The 20,651-nt window shown below is 45.3% G+C and overlaps 1 protein-coding gene across 2 annotated transcripts in view; it reads left to right on the forward strand.

Moving 5' to 3' along the window:
- The window catches only part of LOC139562568 (leucine-rich melanocyte differentiation-associated protein-like), a 467,479-nt gene that overhangs the window by 434,774 nt on the left and 12,054 nt on the right, over positions 1 to 20,651 (forward strand). The window contains exon 7 of one of the 2 annotated variants that reach the window (XM_071380342.1): positions 11,870 to 12,567. The exons of the other annotated variant lie outside the window; for it this stretch is intronic. Coding sequence (XP_071236443.1) covers positions 11,870 to 11,913 — 44 coding nt within the window. The 3' untranslated portion in view covers positions 11,914 to 12,567. Of the gene's footprint in view, positions 1 to 11,869; positions 12,568 to 20,651 lie in introns of those variants that run through there. 2 annotated transcript variants of the gene reach the window in all.

Consider the following 20,651-nt stretch of genomic DNA (forward strand, 5'->3'; position numbering starts at 1 on the left):
GCCCCCATGCACAAAGCGAGGTCCATACAGAAATTGTTTGTCGAGGTCGGTGTGGAAGTTCTTGACTGGTCTGCAGAGAGCCCTGACCTCAACCCCATCTAACACCTTTGGGATGAATTGGAACGCCAACTGTGAGGCAGGTCTAATCGCCCAACATCAGTGCCCTACCTCACTAATGTTCTTCCTGCTGAATGGAAGCAAGTCCTGGTAGCAATCTTCCAACATATAGTGGAAAGCCTTCCCAGAAGAGTGGAGGCTGTTATAGCAGCAAAGGGGGGACCAACTCCATATTAATGCCCATGATTTGGGAATAAGATGTTCGACAAGCAGGTGTCCATGTACTTTTGGTCATGTAGTGTATACATCTGCTGGTAACTATTCCTCCCTCCCTCCGTCCATACCTCCCTCACTCCCTCCCTCGAACCCTCCGTCCCTCCCTCGAACCCTATGTCTCCCTCTCCCCTCCGTCCCTCTCCCCTCCGTTCCTCTCCTCTCCGTCCCTCTATCCCTCCCTCTCCATCCCTCTCTCCATCCCTCCCTCTGTCCCGCCCTCCGTCCCGCCCTCCCTCCCTCTCTCCCTCCCTTTCTCCGTCCCACCCTCCCTCCCTCTCTCCCTCCCTTTCTCCGTCCCGCCCTCCCTCCCGAAACTCCGTCCGTCCCTCCCTCCCTCCTTCTCCCCTCCATTCCTCCCTCCCTCCATTACTACCTCCATCCCTTCCTCCCTCCTTCTTTCCCTCCCTCCTTCTTTCCCTCCCTCCTTCTTTCCTTCCCTCCCTCCCTCCCTCCCTCCCTCCCTCCCTCTCTCCCTTCATTATCAGACAGCTGGATGGGGTGGATCAGTAATGCTTGATAAATTGATATTGTTGAGGATGGATGAGCCATTATGAAGAGGGACCCTGGGAAATTATCACTGTTTTTGCTATTTTGTTGTTGTTGGATAGGTAGCTTATGGCACCAGGCTATGATTTAGCCGAACTCCATCTTTGTCTCAGAAGCAAAGGATGTATCTCTGTCACTAACATAGTTAAAATCCGAGCCTTAGTTTGAATGTGAATAGGCTGTCATGAGGTCTATTTACCACTAACTGCACGTTCTAACAAGCTCACTCATGATTCATCCTACACTCCTAGAAAAAAAGGTGCTATCCAAAAAGGGTTCTTCGGCTGCCCAGATTGAAGAACCAATTTCTGTTCCAGGTAGAACCCTTTGGAACCCAAAATAATTCTACCTGGAACCAAAAACGGTTCTAACTGGAACCAAAAAGGGGACACCATCTGTCTCTCCGGGTTCTCTCTACAGTTGCTCCCGCCTGTCCAGCGCTGCCAGAGCTTTCCGCTTCTCCAGCGCAGCCAGAGTCTCTCATCTGTCCTGAGCCGTCAGAACCGCCCGTCTGTCCCGAGCCATTAGAGCCGTCCGTCAGTCAGGAGCCGCTAGAGCCGTCCGTCAGTCAGGAGCTGCCAGAGCCGCCAGCCAGCCAGGAGCTGCCAGCCAGCCAGGATCCGCCAGAGCCTGCAGTCAGCCAGGCGATGCCAAAATCGCCCTTCACTCCAGCGCTGCCGGAGTCTCCCGCCTGTCCGGCACTGCCGGAATTCCCCGTGCATTCGGGACCCATGGCTAGGGTCCCCAGGCCAAGGTCGGCGGCGAGGATCGCCACTCATAAGAGGCCACGGGGGCGATTAAGGAGGCGGACAAAAACAATGTTGAAGTGGGGTCCACGTCCCGCGCCAGAGCCGCCACCGCGGACAGACGCCCACCCAGACCCTCCCCTAGAGTTTTAGGTGGTGTGTCCAGAGTTCGCACCTTGAGGGGGGGGTTCTGTCACGTTCCTGACCTTATTTCCCTTGTTTTGTATTTATTTAGTATGGTCAGGGCGTGAGTTGGGGTGGGTTGTCTATGTGTGTTTTTCTATGTTGGGATTTTGTGTTCGGCCTGGTATGATTCTCAATCAGAGGCAGCTGTCTATCGTTGTCCCTGATTGAGAATCATACTTAAGCAGCCGGGGTTTCACGTTTGGTTTGTGGGTGTTTGTTTCCTGTGTCAGTGTTTGTGCCACACGGGACTGTTACGGTTAGTTTGTTTGTTATTTTGTATCGTGTATTGTTTTCGTGTATATTAAATATCATGGAAACTTACCACTCTGCACATTGGTCCTCCGATCCTTCTCGTCTCTCCTCGTCCGATGAGGAGGACGAAATAGACTGCCGTTACAATCATTTATACAACCGTCCTAAGTTTCTCTGAGTATGGAAATGTTTTCCATAAACCTGCAGTGAGGGAAGACAGAACACTCCTAGCAGGCCCTATTAAAGGTTCAGTATGTGCTCTCAGAGACATTTCCCTGTATCTCATAATGATTATAGCAGGACCGTTTCCACCGCTACGGAACTAAATCTGTTGTTCAAATGGGGAATATAAAGTGCCTTCGGAAAGTATTCAGACCCCTTGACTTTTACCACATTTTGTTGCAGCCTTATTCTAAAATCCTCAGCAATCTCCACACAATACCCAATAAACAGTTTTTTAGAAATCTTAGCAAATGTATTAATAAACATAAAAAACAGAAATACCTAATTTACATAAATATTCAGGCCCTTTGCTGTGAGACTCGAAATTGAGGTCAGGTGCATCCTGTTTCCATGTTTCTACAATTTGGAGTCCATCTGTGGTAAATTCAATTGATTGGACATCATTTGGAAAGGTATACACCTGTCTATATAAGGTCCCACAGTTGACAGTGCATGTCAGAGCAAAAACCAAGCCATGAGGTCGAAGGAATTGTCCGTAGAGCTCCGAGACAGGATTGTGTCGAGGCACAGATCTGGGGAAGGGTACCAAAACATTTCTGCAACATTGAAGGTCCCCAAGAACAGAGTGGCCTCCATCATTCTTAAATGGAAGAAGTTTGGAACCACCAAGACTCTTCTTAGAGCTGGTTGCCCGGCAAAACTATGCAAACGGGGGAGAAGGGCCTTAGAGGTGGTGACCAAGAACCCGATACTCATTCTAACAGAGCTCTAGATTTCCTCTGTGGAGATGGGATAAACTTCTAGAAGAACACCTATCTCTACAGCACTACTAATCAGGCCTTTATGGTAGATTGGCCAGGTGGAAGCCACTCCTCAGTAAAAGGCACATAACAGCCTGCTTGGAGTTTGCCAAATGGCACATTAAGACTCAGACCATGAGAAACAAGATTCTCTGGTCTGATGAAACCAATATTGAACTCTTTGGCCTGAATGCCAAGCATCACGTCTGGAGGAAACCTGGCACCATCCCTACAGTGAAGCATGGTGGTGGCAGCATCATGCTGTGGGGATGTTTTTCAGCGGCAGGGACTGGGAGACTAGTCAAGATCGAGGGAAAGATGAACGGATCAAAGTATAGAGAGATCCTTGATGAAAACCTGCTCCAGACCACTCAGGACCTCAGACTGGGGCAAGCGTTCACCTTCCAACAGGACAACGACCCAAAGCACACAGCCAAGACAACGCAGGAGTGGCATTGCGACAAGTCTCTGAATGTCCTTGAGTGGCCCAGCCAGAGCCCGGACTTGATTCTGATCAAACATCTCTGGAGACACCTGAAAATAGCTGTGCAGCATCACTCCCCATCCAACCCGACAGAGCTTGAGAGGATCTGCAGAGGAGAATGGGAGAAACTCCCCAAACACAGGGGTGCCAAGCTTGTAGCTGTAATTGCTGCCAAAGTATGTTCAAAAACAGGGTCGGAAGTTTACATACACCTTAGCCAAATACATTTAAACTCAGTTTTTCACAATTCCTGACATTTAATCCTAGTAAAAATTCCCTGTCTTAGGTCAGTTAGGATCACCACTTTATTTTAAGAATGTGAAATGTCAGAATAATAGTAGAGAGAATGAGTTATTTCAGCTTTTATTTATTTCATCACATTCCCAGTGGGTCAGAAGTTTACATACACTCAATTAGTATTTGGTAGCATTGCCTTTAAATTGTTTAACTTGGGTCAAACGTTTCAGGTAGCCTTCCACAAGCTTCCCACAATAAGTTGGGTGAATTTTGGCCCATTCCTCCTGACAGAGCTGGTGTAACTGAGTCAGGTTTGTAGGCCTCCTTGCTCACACACACTTTTTCAGTTCTGCCCACATATTTTCTATAGGATTGAGGTCAGGGCTTTGTGACTTTGTTTTCCTTAAGCCAAAACTTTGTAAGCATGCTTGGGGTCATTGTCCATTTGGAAGACCCACTTGCGACCAAGCTTTAACTTCCTGACTGATGTCTTGAGATGTTGCTTCAATATATCCACATCATTTTCCATCCTCATGATGCCATCTATTTTGTGAAGTGCACCAATCCCTCCTGCAGCAAAGCACCCCCACAACATGATGCTGCCACCCCCGTGCTTCACGGTTGAGATGGTGTTCTTCGGCTTGCAAGCCTCAACCCTTTTTCCTCCAAATATAAAGATGGTGATTATGGCCTAACAGTTCAATTTTTGTTTCATCAGACCAGAGGACATTTCTCCAAAAAGCACGATCTTTGTCCCCATGTTCAGTTGCAAACCGTAGTCTGGCTTTTTTATGATGGTTTTGGAGCAGTGGCTTCTTCCTTGCTGAGTGGCCTTTCAGGTTATGTCAATATAGGACTCGTTTTACTGTGGATATAGATTATTTTGTACCTGTTTCCTCCAGCATCTTCACAGGGTCCTTTGCTGTTGTTCTGGGATTGATTTGCACTTTTCGCACCAAAGTACGTTCATCTCTAGGAGACAGAATGCGTCTCCTTCCTGAGCGGTATGACGGATGTGTGGTCCCATGGTGTTTATACTTGCGTACTATTGTTTGTACAGAAGAACGTGGTACCTTCAGGCGTTTGGAAATTGCTCCCAACAATGAACCAGATTTGTGGAGGTCCAAAAAAAAAATCTGAGGTCTTGGCTGATTTCTTTTGATTTTCCCATGATGTCAAGCAAAGAGACTCTGAGTTTGAAGGAAGGCCTTGAAATACATCCACAGGTACACCTCCAATTGACTCAAATTATATCAATTAACCTATCTAAGGCTTCTAAAGCTATGACATCATTTTCTGGAATTTTCCAAGCTGTTTAAAGGCACAGTCAACTTAGTGTATGTAAACTTCTGACCCACTGGAATTGTGATACAGTGAATTATAAGTGAAATAATCTGTCTGTAAACAATTGTTGGAAAAAATGACTTGTGTCATGCACAAAGTAGATGTCCTAACCGACTTGCCAAAACTATAGTTTGTTAACAAGAAATGTGTGGAGTTGTAGGAAGTGCAAATCAGGAAGGAAGCTGGAGGAAGTTTATGGATGACCTATGCTCCCCTTGGAGCAAAAGTGTTTAAGTCAAGTCAGTCCACTGTGTATGTCTATTGCAAGGCATCCAGACATAGGTTTACAGTAGGCCCTACAGTACACACTGTATGTGAATTAGGTACTGTATGGTATTATGAAGGCCTTAAGGACTGTATTAAGGAGAGAGTAATACCACACACTGAAACGGAACTGCCTGAACTGTAGTTCTTGAGCACATGCCAATTCAGTGTAGTTCTGCTTTTGGTCTTGTGTCTATTATAATCAAGTAGGTGATAAATACAATAATGTGGACATTGACCTATGGCGGTCTGAGATCCTACAGACTATACACTTCCTTAATGATGTATAACTGGATAATGACTATGTAGAATGACAAGTGAAGTTATCCACACATTGCTACAGTATCATCCTCCAACAACGATGTTGACTGAGGTTGCTTCTATGGGTAACACACTGACACACTCTGACAATATAAAAACATATTGCTTTAATCGCCAGAAATGAGTTCATAAAAGTCTCTCACAAGTACTTGTCACTAAGTCTTATATCCTTTGAGGTGTTTGCCAGTTTGTGCAGCTGATGAGGTGCTAAAGATCAGTTTTAAAGCCATTAGAGATATGGATAGAAAATGGGCCGATAACTCACAACACAGGGATGTAATGAGCTCTCATAAAGAAAGAAATAGCCATCGTGATCATGTATTTCCACCTTCGAGCTACACTTAGAATGGATGCCAAGAATATATAATGGGCGAACAGGGCGGATTCCTTTCCCCCAAAAAATCCTGTGTATTAATAACTTTGGCTTTTTTGATGTTGTGTACCGTCATGTGCTTTTGATTTCCAAAACGAGTTTCTGTGGGTTAATATGTTTTAATGATCTGGAGTCAGCGTATATGAGACTTTGTTTGGGTCCTTAACTAATAACCAGGTTTTTAGGCATATAAATCATATACAGTAGGTCTATTTTCTTGCTGAGAGAATCATGTTTGTATTCCTATTCCGTTTAGGTTTGTTTTCACTTTGCTGCCACTGTCTCCTTTCCAATGTTTTATCTGGTTCCAGGTTTTGATTGAATACGTTCCATTAGGGTCTATTAGTGTTCTGTGACGCACAGCTTCACACACAGAGAGTAGCTGCCAGTCATGTATATCTGCTGTCCCTCTGTGGTATTTCTACTGTCCCTCTGTGGTATTTCTACTGTCCCTCTGTGGTATATCTGCTGTCCCTCTGTGGTATATCTGCTGTCCCTCTGTGGTATATTTACTGTCCCTCTGTGGTATTTCTACTGTCCCTTTGTGGTATATCTGCTGTCCCTCTGTGGTATACTTGCTGTCCCTCTGTGGTATATTTACTGTCCCTCTGTGGTATATTTAATGTCCCTCTGTGGTATATTTAATGTCCCTCTGTGGTATATTTGTAACGGTTTTCGTCATCTGAAGAAGAGTAGTCGGACCAAAGCGCAGCGTGGTAAGTGTTCATGCTTTTTTTATTAGAACAGAACACTATAACAGAATAACAAGAGAAATAAAATAAAACCGAAACAGTCCTGTAAGGTGCAAAACACTAAACAGAAAATAACTACCCACAAAAACCATGTGGGAAAAAGCTACTTAAGTATGGTTCTCAATCGGAGACAACGACAGACAGCTGCCTCTGATTGAGAACCACACCCGGCCAAACACAAAGAAATACAAAACATAGAAAAGGAACATAGAATGCCCACCCAAATCACACCCTGACCAAACCAAAATAGAGACATAAACAGCTCTCTACGGTCAGGGTGTGACAATATTATTTGTCCCTTTGTGATATAGCTGCTGTCCCTCTGTGGTATATCTGCTGTCTCTCTGTGGTATATTTTCTGTCCCTCTGTGGTATATTTACTGTCCCTCTGTGATATAGCTGCTGTCCCTCTGTGGTATATTTACTGTCCCTCTGTGTTATATTTACTGTCCCTCTGTGGTATATTTACTGTCCCTCTGTGGTATATTTACTGTCCCTCTGTGGTATATCTGCTGTCCCTCTGTGGTATATTTACTGTCCCTCTGTGGTATATTTACTGTCCCTCTGTGGTATATTTACTGTCCCTCTGTGGTATATTTACTGTCCCTCTGTGGTATATCTGCTGTCCCTCTGTGGTATATTTACTGTCCCTCTGTGGTATATATGCTGTCCCTCTGTCGTATATATTTTCTGTTTCTCTGTGGTATATCTGCTGTCCCTCTGTGAGGTGTGGCTCTGTTGCCTTTATCGGGGCGATGTGATGTGATCTTATTCCTCCCAGCAGTGGATTGGCTCTGCAACATGAATACCCATTAGTGCTGGGCTATGGAGATGGATGAGAGGAGGGAGAGCGAGGGGGAAGCGGGCATCGCAATCCCTCACCACACGTCCAGAACACACGACACTTCCCTGTCCTCTCCTCACTGGAGAAATTATGATGAAATTTCATTTTTGGAGGCAGGCCTTGACTATCGCTGTTATTATCCAGGAGAGAACTGGAACTCAATGGGATTGCATCCCAAATTACAACCTGTTCCCAATTTAATGCACTACTTTTGAACAGGGCTCATATGGCTCTGGTAAAAAAAAAAGGGAGTGCACTGTATAGGGATTAAGGTGCCATTTGGGACGCAGGCTGGAACTCACAGGACGTTCTTTCTCTCTGTTAGAGATGAGGAGGCTGGGGCTCAGCTAGATTAAAACCTTAACTTCATTGACAGTTTCAACTGCTGAGCTTTAAACTGCTTTGAGATCGCTGCCTTGCACCAAGTGTCATTATCTTTCAGTTTGCGAATGGCACCCCCCTCTCTCTCCTCTCTCTCTCCTTCTGAATAATTCTGTTTGTGCTAGGTTTGGGGGAAATGTCGGTGACACTATTGTTTTTTACCTTGCTGTTTGATGTAGTCGAACGAGTCTCTTGAGGTGCCGAGTTCTGAAAAGTGAAGTTGAAAGTATACAGGTTTAACTTCAAGTGGAAAGATGACACCATCAAGTTTTGTGTCAAGATTATTAGGGATTTCATTTAAAAGATATTTGTATTTTTTTTCTCACTTATAATAATATAAAAGTAAATGTTTTTCCTTTATGATATTTCCTTTTAAGACGTGTTTAAGTCAAGTGGAAGATGTGCTGAATTTGTTTTGACTAAAACACTATAAACAGCCACTTAAGTTTAGAGAACAAATTAAATGTTTAATTCCAGAAACTGTTATGAGCAGTGTTGGAACACCCATCCTCCTAAATCTTTACCTTCCGTGACCATTACAGACAAGCCCATGTGATTTACCATGACAAAGACTATTGGACACACCCAGTTAGTCTTATACAAGCTGGTGACGGTGACTGTGAAACGATACCCGGGCATCTACTGAGAAACTGTCAGGGAGATAGACAGACAAGGACATGAATTCATGTCATCCCAGGCCCAATCCACTCTGCAATAACATCCCTGTGGTTCCTCTGAACCGGGTCCAGTTCCTGGTATGACTGGTCAGCCTCAGTCTCAGTGATATTGAATAGACAAAACATATATCTAATGGATAGGCCACATTGCTGTTAGAAACCGTCTCTCAAAGCTGATTGCTAACGCAAGTCAAACTATTATTCATGTTCCACCGTGGTTTGTGAGCCCAGAGGACATCTGAGATGTGGTCTAGTGTTTCCCAGTATTACTTCTAGTCCCTGACAGAAGTTAGCTAGCGCAGGTCTGCAGCGCTTTTCTCTCCCCGGTTTGGCAACAGAGGAGTCCATCAGGGTAATGAATGACGTTGGACGCTCGCCAGATATTTATACAGCAGGATCGATGGGTCCTCCAGTTTCTCCTTTGTGAAAGGGATGGCTTAGTGTGTAGGGTGAGCCGGTGTAATGTTCTTTCTACCCTTCACGAAGAGGATGAAGACCTTCTAATGTTTTGGTAGTTGCTAGGTTACTTGTCACGCTGAAAGGACAGAGGATTCAGTGAACTCTGATAGCATTATTAAAGTCATCCTAAAACTAGGTCATTGGACAATAATCTTTATGTAGAGATGTTCACCACATAAAACAGCTATGATGAGTATGTGAGTTAGAAATGGTCAAATATCATTGTATTTTGTGTTGCCTGATTTGTCTTAATGAACTGTGAATTCATTCAGAGTTAACATGTTCTACATTACTACTTCTCAATCACACTCACTAAACACTCAAGATGAAAATATGTCTCAAGTCTAATCAGGTTAAACATCTTATGTAGTCAGTTCCTTGTCAATTAATCATGATGTGTGATTTCTCTTACCCCAATGGATAAATGACATAGCTACATCGCCAAGCCTTTTGTCTTGCTCGCTCATAACAGTCATCAGGCATGCACGCAGTACAACCATCACAGCAGTGAGGGAGGGAGCATGCATGGTTAATCTATTACACAGAAACGTGAAAGAATGAGTACATTGTATTGTTGTTAAGAGCAGTGGTACATATATAAGTGACACATCAGCCACAGCATCTTTAGTTTAGCGACACACACACATCTTTAGTTTAGGACACGCATACACACACAAACACACTAGCACGCACGTACGAACACACACACATAACCACCATTCCCAGCTCAGTCTCAGTGTTCCAGAGCTAATGTAGTGGAAGGACCTCAACTCATCTGTCAATTACCATTGGGCCGTTGTCATTGGGCCGTTGTCATTGGGCCGTTGTCTAAACTGCTTTTCTCTCTGGCTGGTGAATCCAGTGATTTATTGTTAACTGGCCATGGCTTCAATATACAATCAGCAGACACTAAGCTGTGATGTCTGAACACAAACTATGGTGGGTGTATCAGCATAGCTCACATGAACTGCTGTGTGGATTATTCATTGCATCAGGGGCGATGTGAAACCCTCGTTGGGACCCGTTGCCTTGGAAAGAGAGGTGGTGCATTATCTCCTGGATGGATGGATGCAAGGGGAGCTAAAAATGATAAATATCTTAGCCTGTATTTGTGCTTGGCTCTCCTACTTAACAAATCAGAGGTGTGTCTTATTTTAATAGCCAATCACAATGTCAATGTCTATAGAGGTTGTGTGGTCAAATGAAGTGCTTGAGGTCAGCTAGTTTTGGGTTATGAGGATCAGAGCCTATTTGTGTGTTTTATTAATGTCTTGGATTAGAATAGGTAGCTTGAGTTACAGGAGGAATTAGCAGGTCTTTCATAATAACCAATGTCAACATTCCTGCTTCACCAGAACGAAGAGAGAGCAAAGTCAGTCCAATGGTACAGCATCCAGAACAACCTTTTAATCTGTCACAACGACTCGCTGACTAAATGGCTTTAAACGAAAGGAACAGGTTTCCCCGTCACTTTAATACGAGCAGACAAGTTATTTTACTGTCATAATTTGATTGGTAGATCGTTTCTGACATGTCATGTGGCTGCGAGATGATTGGGTTGACGTCTGAGTCATTTAGGTCAGATGGTTGAATTTATTCCAGATTGATTTTTAACGACTGCTTTTCACCTCTGCTAAGGATGCATTTCCTTTTCAAAAACCAAACCTTCTGATTGACCTCAATGATGTATGAGCCAGTAGACGGTACATGATACCTGCATTTAAAGGGACACTTTGTTACTTTTTAACCACCATAGTCATGTGTCCACATGTGAAAACAGCTGCATTTGGTGGCTTGGAAATCACAGTGTGGTGAGTCAAGCTACCAGCAATCTTAACCAGTAACTGCTAAAACAAAAGGTGATATATACTGTAACTGAAAGTCAGGAAAATAATAATGACTTTAGGGGTGTTATAGGGACTTAAGTATGGAGCACTATGAGCACTTCTGAAGGCCTGGATACAATTCACAGGGGTAGCCTCCTGAGAAAGATCAAAAACTCTCTTTCCACTTGACACCATTAATCCAGTGCTAACTGGCAACCCTCAGGAGCCTAGTTCTGTTGTTTCTCCTATAGCTACGTCCGAGGACTCCAGGGTGAACCCTGATTCAGGGGTAATCGGATGGTGGTGGAAAAGGGAAAATGGCATGAAATTAGATTAATTGGAGTGAACACGCATGCATGTCTCGCTGGGTGGTGGTCTTTTGTTTCCGCACTCTGACCCTGAGATGTGGATGACTTCGGGATATGACTCTGGGCTGGCCTGGCCTGGCATGTGTATTTAATGCCTTTTGGCACTTGTATCGACAAAAAGAAAAAGGAACACCACATATTTTTTCATACATAGATTTACACTAGAAACATAGATTAACATACATTATTTTTCATACATAGACCTACACTAGAAACATAGATTAACATACATTATTTTTCATACATAGACCTACACTAGAAACATAGATTAACATACCATTATCTTTTCATACATAGACCTACACTAGAAACATAGATTAACATACCATTATTTTTTCATACATAGACCTACACTAGAAATATAGATTAACATACCATTATTTTTTCATACATAGACTTACACCAGGCATAAGATAAATACTATTATTTTGAGCTGTTCAGAGTGCTATCTGAAGACATTCACAATATAAAATGATCTATTATGTGTTTTCAGAGAGCGCGATGCGATGTGTTGGTACTGGAGCGGGCAGGCAGTAGATCCTAATGGAGGCTCTGAGAGGAGGATATGAAGATAACCTTGAGGAGAGAGAACAGAACCTCAGGGCCTTCCCTTACTGCCTGTCACTATCACTAACCCACTGTGACATCTTGGTCCAGGATCTTGGCCCAGGAACTGCTCAAGTCACTGATATACAAACAGCTGATATACAAACAGCTGATATCCACTGAACTTTAAACAGTACTTTGAGGCAGTGCCCTAGCATTTGTTTCAATCCAGTTTTTGTTTTTTTCTTTCTCAGGTAGAGCAGGTCATCCATTGTGTTATGCTACAGTTGTTTTGTTGTTACTATTAGCTGTTCTGGCTAAGCTGTCTCCAAGCCCCTACAGGATACAAATGAAGCGATCTAAGGTATCAGCGTTGTGATGTGAGCTCTATAATATTTGACTTCATTAATTCCAATGCCCTGAGCTGACATTCATCCCCTATATACCACAGCTGGGGCTTGCTGGTTCAGCCAAGCACATAATACCCTGTGAGCTCTGAAACATGTACCATTACAATTAGCTCTGTCAGGTCCTAGCCCTACAACCCTCATGTAGATAATATGATACGATGTCTTCAGAACTACCTTACATGCTCAATATTTCTCCCCTTATGAAGATTACACGTCAATAAAGTCATTGAGTCCCAGGGTGTGTGGCAAGTAAAGATTTTGGTTATTGGACTTATTGGACAGGTGGGCAGTGATGAACCAGGGTTATAATTCTAGCTGTCAGGGGATGTGCAGGGGGCTGAGGACAGTAAGGTGATGTGCAGGGGGCTGAGGACAGTAAGGTGATGTGCAGGGGGCTGAGGACAGTACGGGGATGTGCAGGGGCTAAGGACAGTAATGTGATGTCAGGGGCTGAGGACAGTAAGGTGATGTGCAGGGGGCTGAGGACAGTAAGGTGATGTGCAGGGGGCTGAGGACAGTAAGGTGATGTCAGGGGCTGAGGACAGTAAGGTGATGTCAGGGGCTGAGGACAGTAAGGTGATGTCAGGGGCTGAGGACAGTAAGGTGATGTCAGGGGCTGAGGACAGTAAGGTGATGTCAGGGGCTGAGGACAGTAAGGTGATGTCAGGGGCTGAGGACAGTAAGGTGATGTCAGGGGCTGAGGACAGTAAGGTGATGTCAGGGGCTGAGGACAGTAAGGTGATGTCAGGGGCTGAGGACAGTAAGGTGATGTCAGGGGCTGAGGACAGTAAGGTGATGTGCAGGGGGCTGAGGACAGTACGGGGATGTGCAGGGGCTAAGGACAGTAATGTGATGTCAGGGGCTGAGGACAGTAAGGTGATGTGCAGGGGGCTGAGGACAGTAAGGTGATGTGCAGGGGGCTGAGGACAGTAAGGTGATGTCAGGGGCTGAGGACAGTAAGGTGATGTCAGGGGCTGAGGACAGTAAGGTGATGTCAGGGGCTGAGGACAGTAAGGTGATGTCAGGGGCTGAGGACAGTAAGGTGATGTCAGGGGCTGAGGACAGTAAGGTGATGTCAGGGGCTGAGGACAGTAAGGTGATGTCAGGGGCTGAGGACAGTAAGGTGATGTCAGGGGCTGAGGACAGTAAGGTGATGTCAGGGGCTGAGGACAGTAAGGTGATGTCAGGGGCTGAGGACAGTAAGGTGATGTCAGGGGCTGAGGACAGTAAGGTGATGTCAGGGATTGGGAGAGAGGGAGAATGTAGGGAGAGAGGGAGGATGTCAGGGTTAGGGAGAGAGGGAGGATGTCAGGGGTAGGGAGAGAGGGAGGATGTCAGGGGTAGGGAGAGAGGGAGGATGTCAGGGTTAGGGAGAGAGGGAGGATGTCAGGGGTAGGGAGAGAGGGAGGATGTCAGGGGTAGGGAGAGAGGGAGGATGTCAGGGGTAGGGAGAGAGGGAGGATGTCAGAGGTAGGGAGAGAGGGAGGATGTCAGGGGTAGGGGGAGAGGGAGGATGTCAGGGGTAGGGGGAGACGGAGGATGTCAGGGGTAGGGAGAGAGGGAGGATGTCAGGGGTAGGGGAGAAGGAGGATGTCAGGGGTAGGGAGAGAGGGAGGATGTCAGGGGTAGGGGGAGACGGAGGATGTCAGGGGTAGGGAGAGAGGGAGGATGTCAGGGGTAGGGAGAGAGGGAGGATGTCAGGGTTAGGGAGAGAGGGAGGATGTCAGGGGTAGGGGAGAAGGAGGATGTCAGGGGTAGGGAGAGAGGGAGGATGTCAGGGGTAGGGGGAGACGGAGGATGTCAGGGGTAGGGAGAGAGGGAGGATGTCAGGGGTAGGGAGAGAGGGAGGATGTCAGGGGTTGGGGGAGAAGGAGGATGTCAGGGGTAGGGAGAGAGGGAGGATGTAGGGAGAGAGGGAGGATGTCAGGGGTAGGGAGAGAGGGAGGATGTCAGGGGTAGGGAGAGAGGGAGGATGTAGGGAGAGAGGGAGGATGTCAGGGGTAGGGGGAGAAGGAGGATGTCAGGGGTAGGGAGAGAGGGAGGATGTCAGGGGTAGGGGGAGAGGGAGGATGTCAGGGGTAGGGAGAGAGGGAGGATGTCAGGGGTAGGGAGAGAAGGAGGATGTCAGGGGTAGGGAGAGAGGGAGGATGTCAGGGGTAGGGAGAGAGGGAGGATGTCAGGGGTAGGGAGAGAGGGAGGATGTCAGGGGTAGGGGGAGAGGGAGGATGTCAGGGGTAGGGGGAGAAGGAGGATGTCAGGGGTAGGGAGAGAGGGATGATGTCAGGGGTAGGGGGAGAGGGAGGATGTCAGGGGTAGGGAGAGAGGGAGGATGTCAGGGGTAGGGAGAGAGGGATGATGTCAGGGGTAGGGAGAGAGGGAGGATGTCAGGGGTAGGGAGAGAGGGAGGATGTCAGGGGTAGGGGGAGAGGGAGGATGTCAGGGGTAGGGGGAGAAGGAGGATGTCAGGGGTAGGGAGAGAGGGATGATGTCAGGGGTAGGGGGAGAAGGAGGATAATAAGGAGAGAGAGAGAATAAGAGGGGGCGAGACGGAGGGAAGGCAGAATTTAATAGAGAGAGAGAGGGGGAGTAAGGAGGAGAGGAGAGTCACAGTGAGGGACAGATTGACAGTTAATCATACCTCGATCCCTCCATCCTTCTCTTCCCTGCATACGGAGGGGGGATATGTCATGTAAATCAAGAAGAGTAGGGTAGCAGTAAAGCTATGTGTGGGTACGGGCACTGCAAGGCCAGGGGGAGGGAGATACACACCACAACCCTATTATCACCTGTCCTTCCACAACCATTGGCTGTTTTCCTTCTTTACAATCCCTGTCATAGTGTGGCGTGTGGTTCCCCTTTGATTCCAGACAGCATGCAACATCACTTAGTTTCTGCTTACAGTATATAACTAGCTTTTTTCAAAGATTCCGCTGTCACCTAGAATCGTTAGCAATAGGTTTTGTACAAGGTTTTCAGCAAAGGATTTCTTGTTCAATTACAATTGGAATGTTTGCCCTTTAAACAAATCAGATGTTTATGATTGTAATATTTAGTTAGAAGTCATAATGTGATGTGCTCATACGAAATATAGCAATATAGATATGATGTGCTAAGTAGAATACAATTGTCAGTAAATCACCCATCCCTAACACTGTGCTTTGAACATGAATACAAGGGACAGAGGAAATGAGAGGTGAAAATGAGAGAGTGGTCAACAGAGTGGCCTGACAAACAGAGTTACTTACCGGTTAACTGACACAAGAGAAAGAGAGACAAAGAGGAGGGCCCATGTTAAAGGATATTTTACCATGTCCTTTTGTATTAGGCCTGGAGATTGATCTCTTCCAGTCAGATGAAGGCCTGATGTGAGTGATCCAAGCCCTCCATCGTTGTGACACGCTGCTCTCAGCTAACACTCATCCGTGTTGATGGGCACACCCTGCGCCACAAGGGCCCTGGCTGGCCAACTCCAACCAACCTTCTCTCTCCCTCTATCTCTCTCTCTTTCTCCATCATCCCTTGTTCTTTTATTTCCCTCTCTCTCTCTCTCCACTATTTTCTATGCCACCCTTCCCTCTCTCTACCTCTCTCCATCTCTCCCTCTCTTTCTTCCTCATCCCTTGTTCTTTTATTTCCAGCCCCCTCTCTCCCCTGTTATCCCCATCTCCCATGGTTTCTGTCACTGTGTCATGTCGGATCAGTGTTTGGCGAGCCAGCCAGGAAGTATTGGGAGCCCCAGGTAGAGAGCTGCCTACCAGGCGTCAGGATCACAGCTGAAATGAGGATAATAATGATAGGGTCCTAGGGTGGTAGCCGTGGCAACAGTGACACAGACAGGCCAGTAACTTAGCAGCACCAGGAAGTGGATTAATAAGTGTTGTGTTGGGTGTCTGGAGGGCCAGAGGAGAGGATGAAGGAGCTAACTGACGCATGGCCCCTTACGTCCCCATCGGTGAGGCAGGTGCTGCCAGTCGGGGGTCCAGGGCACGATGTGTACGTGGGGGACTGTTTCCAGCACCAGCCACACGTCAGATTACTATTGATATATGTCACCGTGGAGGTGGCCAGGCGGTTTCAGGGCAGCAGCTGGTAATTGATGTCTGACCAGCAGAGAGAGAGATGTGGTTGTAGGATGAAGTGAGCTGGCTGACAGGCAGGGATCTGAGAGGGAGAAGTCAGACAGAAGTCTTTGAAAGGTGGTTCACTGATCACGTATGATGTTCATACAAAAGTGTTTGTTGATTTCGACAACTAGTATTTTTTTTATTTTTTTTGAATGACCCAAGTAGTATTTTTTGTTTTTGGTCTCAGTATAAAGTAGTAATGGTAACTATTTTTTTTATTTTTAACACAACATTTTGTGAATTTTAGTAGTCATTATCACGTTTGCTCTTCACCTTTTTGTGAACAGCTCCTGTGGCGTTTGCTCTTCTGGCCATGTTTGATGGCCATCTTTGATTTGAGGGAAATGCTGAATGACAGCTAGTGTGGTATGTGCCGTTTTGCCCGTTGATGCGTGAAGTCCATAATACAATTGTCGTCATTGTTTAGTTTAGAATAAACATGACATGTAGTAACTGAACTTGTTTCACTATTAAAAGAAAATCACATTTGTTGGTAATAGGTCTTACAGGACTTTTGTTTACTTCAGTATTACCGTTTTTACTTCCTGCTGGAAGCCTCTTAGTTGTCTTTATTTGGTCATGGTAGAAAGGACAGAAACACAGTGGGTTCTAATTACAAATGCTATTAAGCAACTACTACAACTCACCTTGAACATCACATAACTGTACCCCTAACTTTAACACTAAATTAAGAAGAAATAACCCATACACAGCAGTTTTGACGATATTTCCCATTTTGTTCTTTCCAACATGGCTGTGTAGCATGTACTACCCTCTCCTGTTAGAAGAGTATGTTTGACCTGACAATGAGGTTCATTACACACTCTCTTTCATGCTGTTTTGCATGGTAATTATTATTTCATGTATTCAGATACATTGATTCAATCATCCCTTCCTCCAATGTCAAAGTGATTACTCTCTGGTGATTAATATACACATCTTTTGTTATTGAATCCTGTTCTAAACTTAAAGTGAGTGACTCGCCGACCAACCGACCGTTCTTATTAACGGGTCGATTAGCGAAAGCAGCCAAATCACTAATTGCAGTTGTTAGAGAGGTTTGATCCACTTTATCTAGTTCTTTTTTCTTTTAATTAGAAATGTACTGAGGAAAACTATCAATCACTGTCAAACACAGCACCGCCCTAGCCGTGTTGCGTCTGATGATTAGTAGTCGGCATGTTACCATGAGAACATTAGTGGACATTAGGACTCTCATTACTGTTTTCATGTGCTTTCAAGGATAGACATTACATTGAAATTGTTGTCATTTATCAGAACCTCTTATCCAGAGCGACTTACAGGAGCAATTAGGGTAAGTGCCTTGCTCAAGGGCACATTGACAGTGTTATGTTTGGGGTCAATCCAATATAACACATTACTGAGTACAACTCTCCATATTTTCAAGCATAGTGGTGGCTGCATCATGTTATCGGTATGCTTGTAATCGCTAAGGACTGCAGAGTTTTTCAGGATAAAAAGAAAAGGAATGGACCTAAGCACAGGCAAAATCCTAGAGGAAAACCTAGTTCAGTCTACTTTTCACCAGACACTGAAAGATTTATACTGGAGTTGCTTACCAAGAAGACAGAGAATGTTCCTGAGTGGCCGAGTTACAGTTTTTACTTAAATCTGCTTGACAATCTACGGCAAGACCTGAAAATGGTTGTCTAGCAATAATCAAAAACGAATTTATCAGAGATTGAAGAATTTTGAAAATAATAATGGGCAAATATTGCAAAATCCAGGTGTGGAAAGAGACTTACCCAGAAAGACTCACAGCTGTATTCACTGCCAAAGGTTATTCTAGCACGTATTGACTCTAATCAAGATATATTAGTGTTTTTTGAATTTTTTACATTTTACATTTTTACAAATGTTAGAATTTTTCTTGCACTTTGATGTTAGAATATTTTGTGTACATCATTGATAAAAAAATACTAATTAATTAATTGTAATACTTTCTGAAGCCACTGTATCTACATAGTCTTACATGTTCACTTATTCACTGTGTACCTTAGGCTCATGGTGTACTATAGGCTCATGGTGTACTGTAGACTCATGGTGTACTATAGGCTCATGGTGTACTGTAGGCTCATGGTGTACTGTAGACTCATGGTGTACTATAGGCTCATGGTGTACTGTAGACTCATGGTGTACTATAGGCTCATGGTGTACTGTAGGCTCATGGTGTACTGTAGACTCATGGTGTACTATAGGCTCATGGTGTACTGTAGACTCATGGTGTACTATAGGCTCATGGTGTACTGTAGACTCATGGTGTACTATAGGCTCATGGTGTACTGTAGGCTCATGGTGTACTGTAGACTCATGGTGTACTGTAGACTCATGGTGTACTATAGGCTCATGGTGTACTGTAGGATCATGGTGTACTGTAGACTCATGGTGTACTGTAGGTTCATGGTGTACTGTAGGCTCATGGTGTACTATAGGCTCATGGTGTACTGTAGGCTCATGGTGTACTGTAGGTTCATGGTGTACTGTAGGCTCATGGTGTACTGTAGACTCATGGTGCACTGTAGACTCATGGTGTACTGTAGGCTCATGGTGTACTGTAGGCTCATGGTGTACTGTAGGCTCATGGTGTACTGTAGGCTCATGGTGTACTGTAGGCTCATGGTGTACTGTAGGCTCATGGTGTACTGTAGGCTCATGGTGTACTGTAGGCTCATGGTGTACTGTAGGCTCATGGTGTACTATAGGCTCATGGTGTACTGTAGGCTCATGGTGCACTGTAGGTTCATGGTGTACTGTAGGTGCATGGTGTACTGTAGACTCATGGTGTACTGTAGGCTCATGGTGTACTGTAGACTCATGGTGTACTGTAGACTCATGGTGTACTGTAGACTCATGGTGTACTGTAGGCTCATGGTGTACTGTAGGCTCATGGTGTACTGTAGGCTCATGGTGTACTGTAGGTGCATGGTGTACTGTAGACTCATGGTGTACTGTAGGCTCATAGTGTACTGTAGGCTCATGGTGTACTGTAGACTCATGGTGTACTGTAGACTCATGGTGTACTATAGGCTCATGGTGTACTGTAGGCTCATGGTGTACTGTAGACTCATGGTGTACTGTAGACTCATGGTGTACTATAGGCTCATGGTGTACTGTAGGCTCATGGTGTACTGTAGGCTCATGGTGTACTGTAGACTCATGGTGTACTATAGGCTCATGGTGTACTGTAGGCTCATGGTGCACTGTAGGCTCATGGTGTACTGTAGACTCATGGTGTACTGTAGACTCATGGTGTACTATAGGCTCATGGTGCACTGTAGGCTCATGGTGTACTGTAGACTCATGGTGTACTGTAGACTCATGGTGTACTATAGGCTCATGGTGTACTGTAGGCTCATGGTGTACTGTAGACTCATGGTGTACTGTAGACTCATGGTGTACTATAGGCTCATGGTGTACTGTAGGCTCATGGTGTACTGTAGGCTCATGGTGTACTGTAGACTCATGGTGTACTATAGGCTCATGGTGTACTGTAGGCTCATGGTGCACTGTAGGCTCATGGTGTACTGTAGACTCATGGTGTACTGTAGACTCATGGTGTACTATAGGCTCATGGTGTACTGTAGGCTCATGGTGTACTGTAGACTCATGGTGTACTGTAGACTCATGGTGTACTATAGGCTCATGGTGTACTGTAGGCTCATGGTGTACTGTAGGCTCATGGTGTACTGTAGACTCATGGTGTACTATAGGCTCATGGTGTACTGTAGGCTCATGGTGTACTGTAGGCTCATGGTGTACTGTAGACTCATGGTGTACTGTAGGCTCATGGTGTACTGTAGACTCATTGTGTACTGTAGGCTCATGGTGTACTGTAGGTTCATGGTGTACTGTAGGTTCATGGTGTACTGTAGGCTCATGGTGTACTGTAGGTTCATGGTGTACTGTAGGCTCATGGTGTACTGTAGACTCATGGTGTACTGTAGGCTCATGGTGTACTGTAGACTCATTGTGTACTGTAGGATCATGGTGTACTGTAGACTCATGGTGTACTGTAGACTCATGGTGTACTGTAGACTCATGGTGTACTGTAGGTGCATGGTGTACTGTAGACTCATGGTGTACTGTAGTCTCATGGTGTACTGTAGACTAATTGTGTACTGTAGGCTCATGGTGTACTGTAGGCTCATGGTGTACTGTAGGCTCATGGTGTACT

The sequence above is a fragment of the Salvelinus alpinus genome, chromosome 32 (assembly GCF_045679555.1).
Source record: "Salvelinus alpinus chromosome 32, SLU_Salpinus.1, whole genome shotgun sequence".
Lineage (NCBI taxonomy): Eukaryota > Metazoa > Chordata > Actinopteri > Salmoniformes > Salmonidae > Salvelinus > Salvelinus alpinus.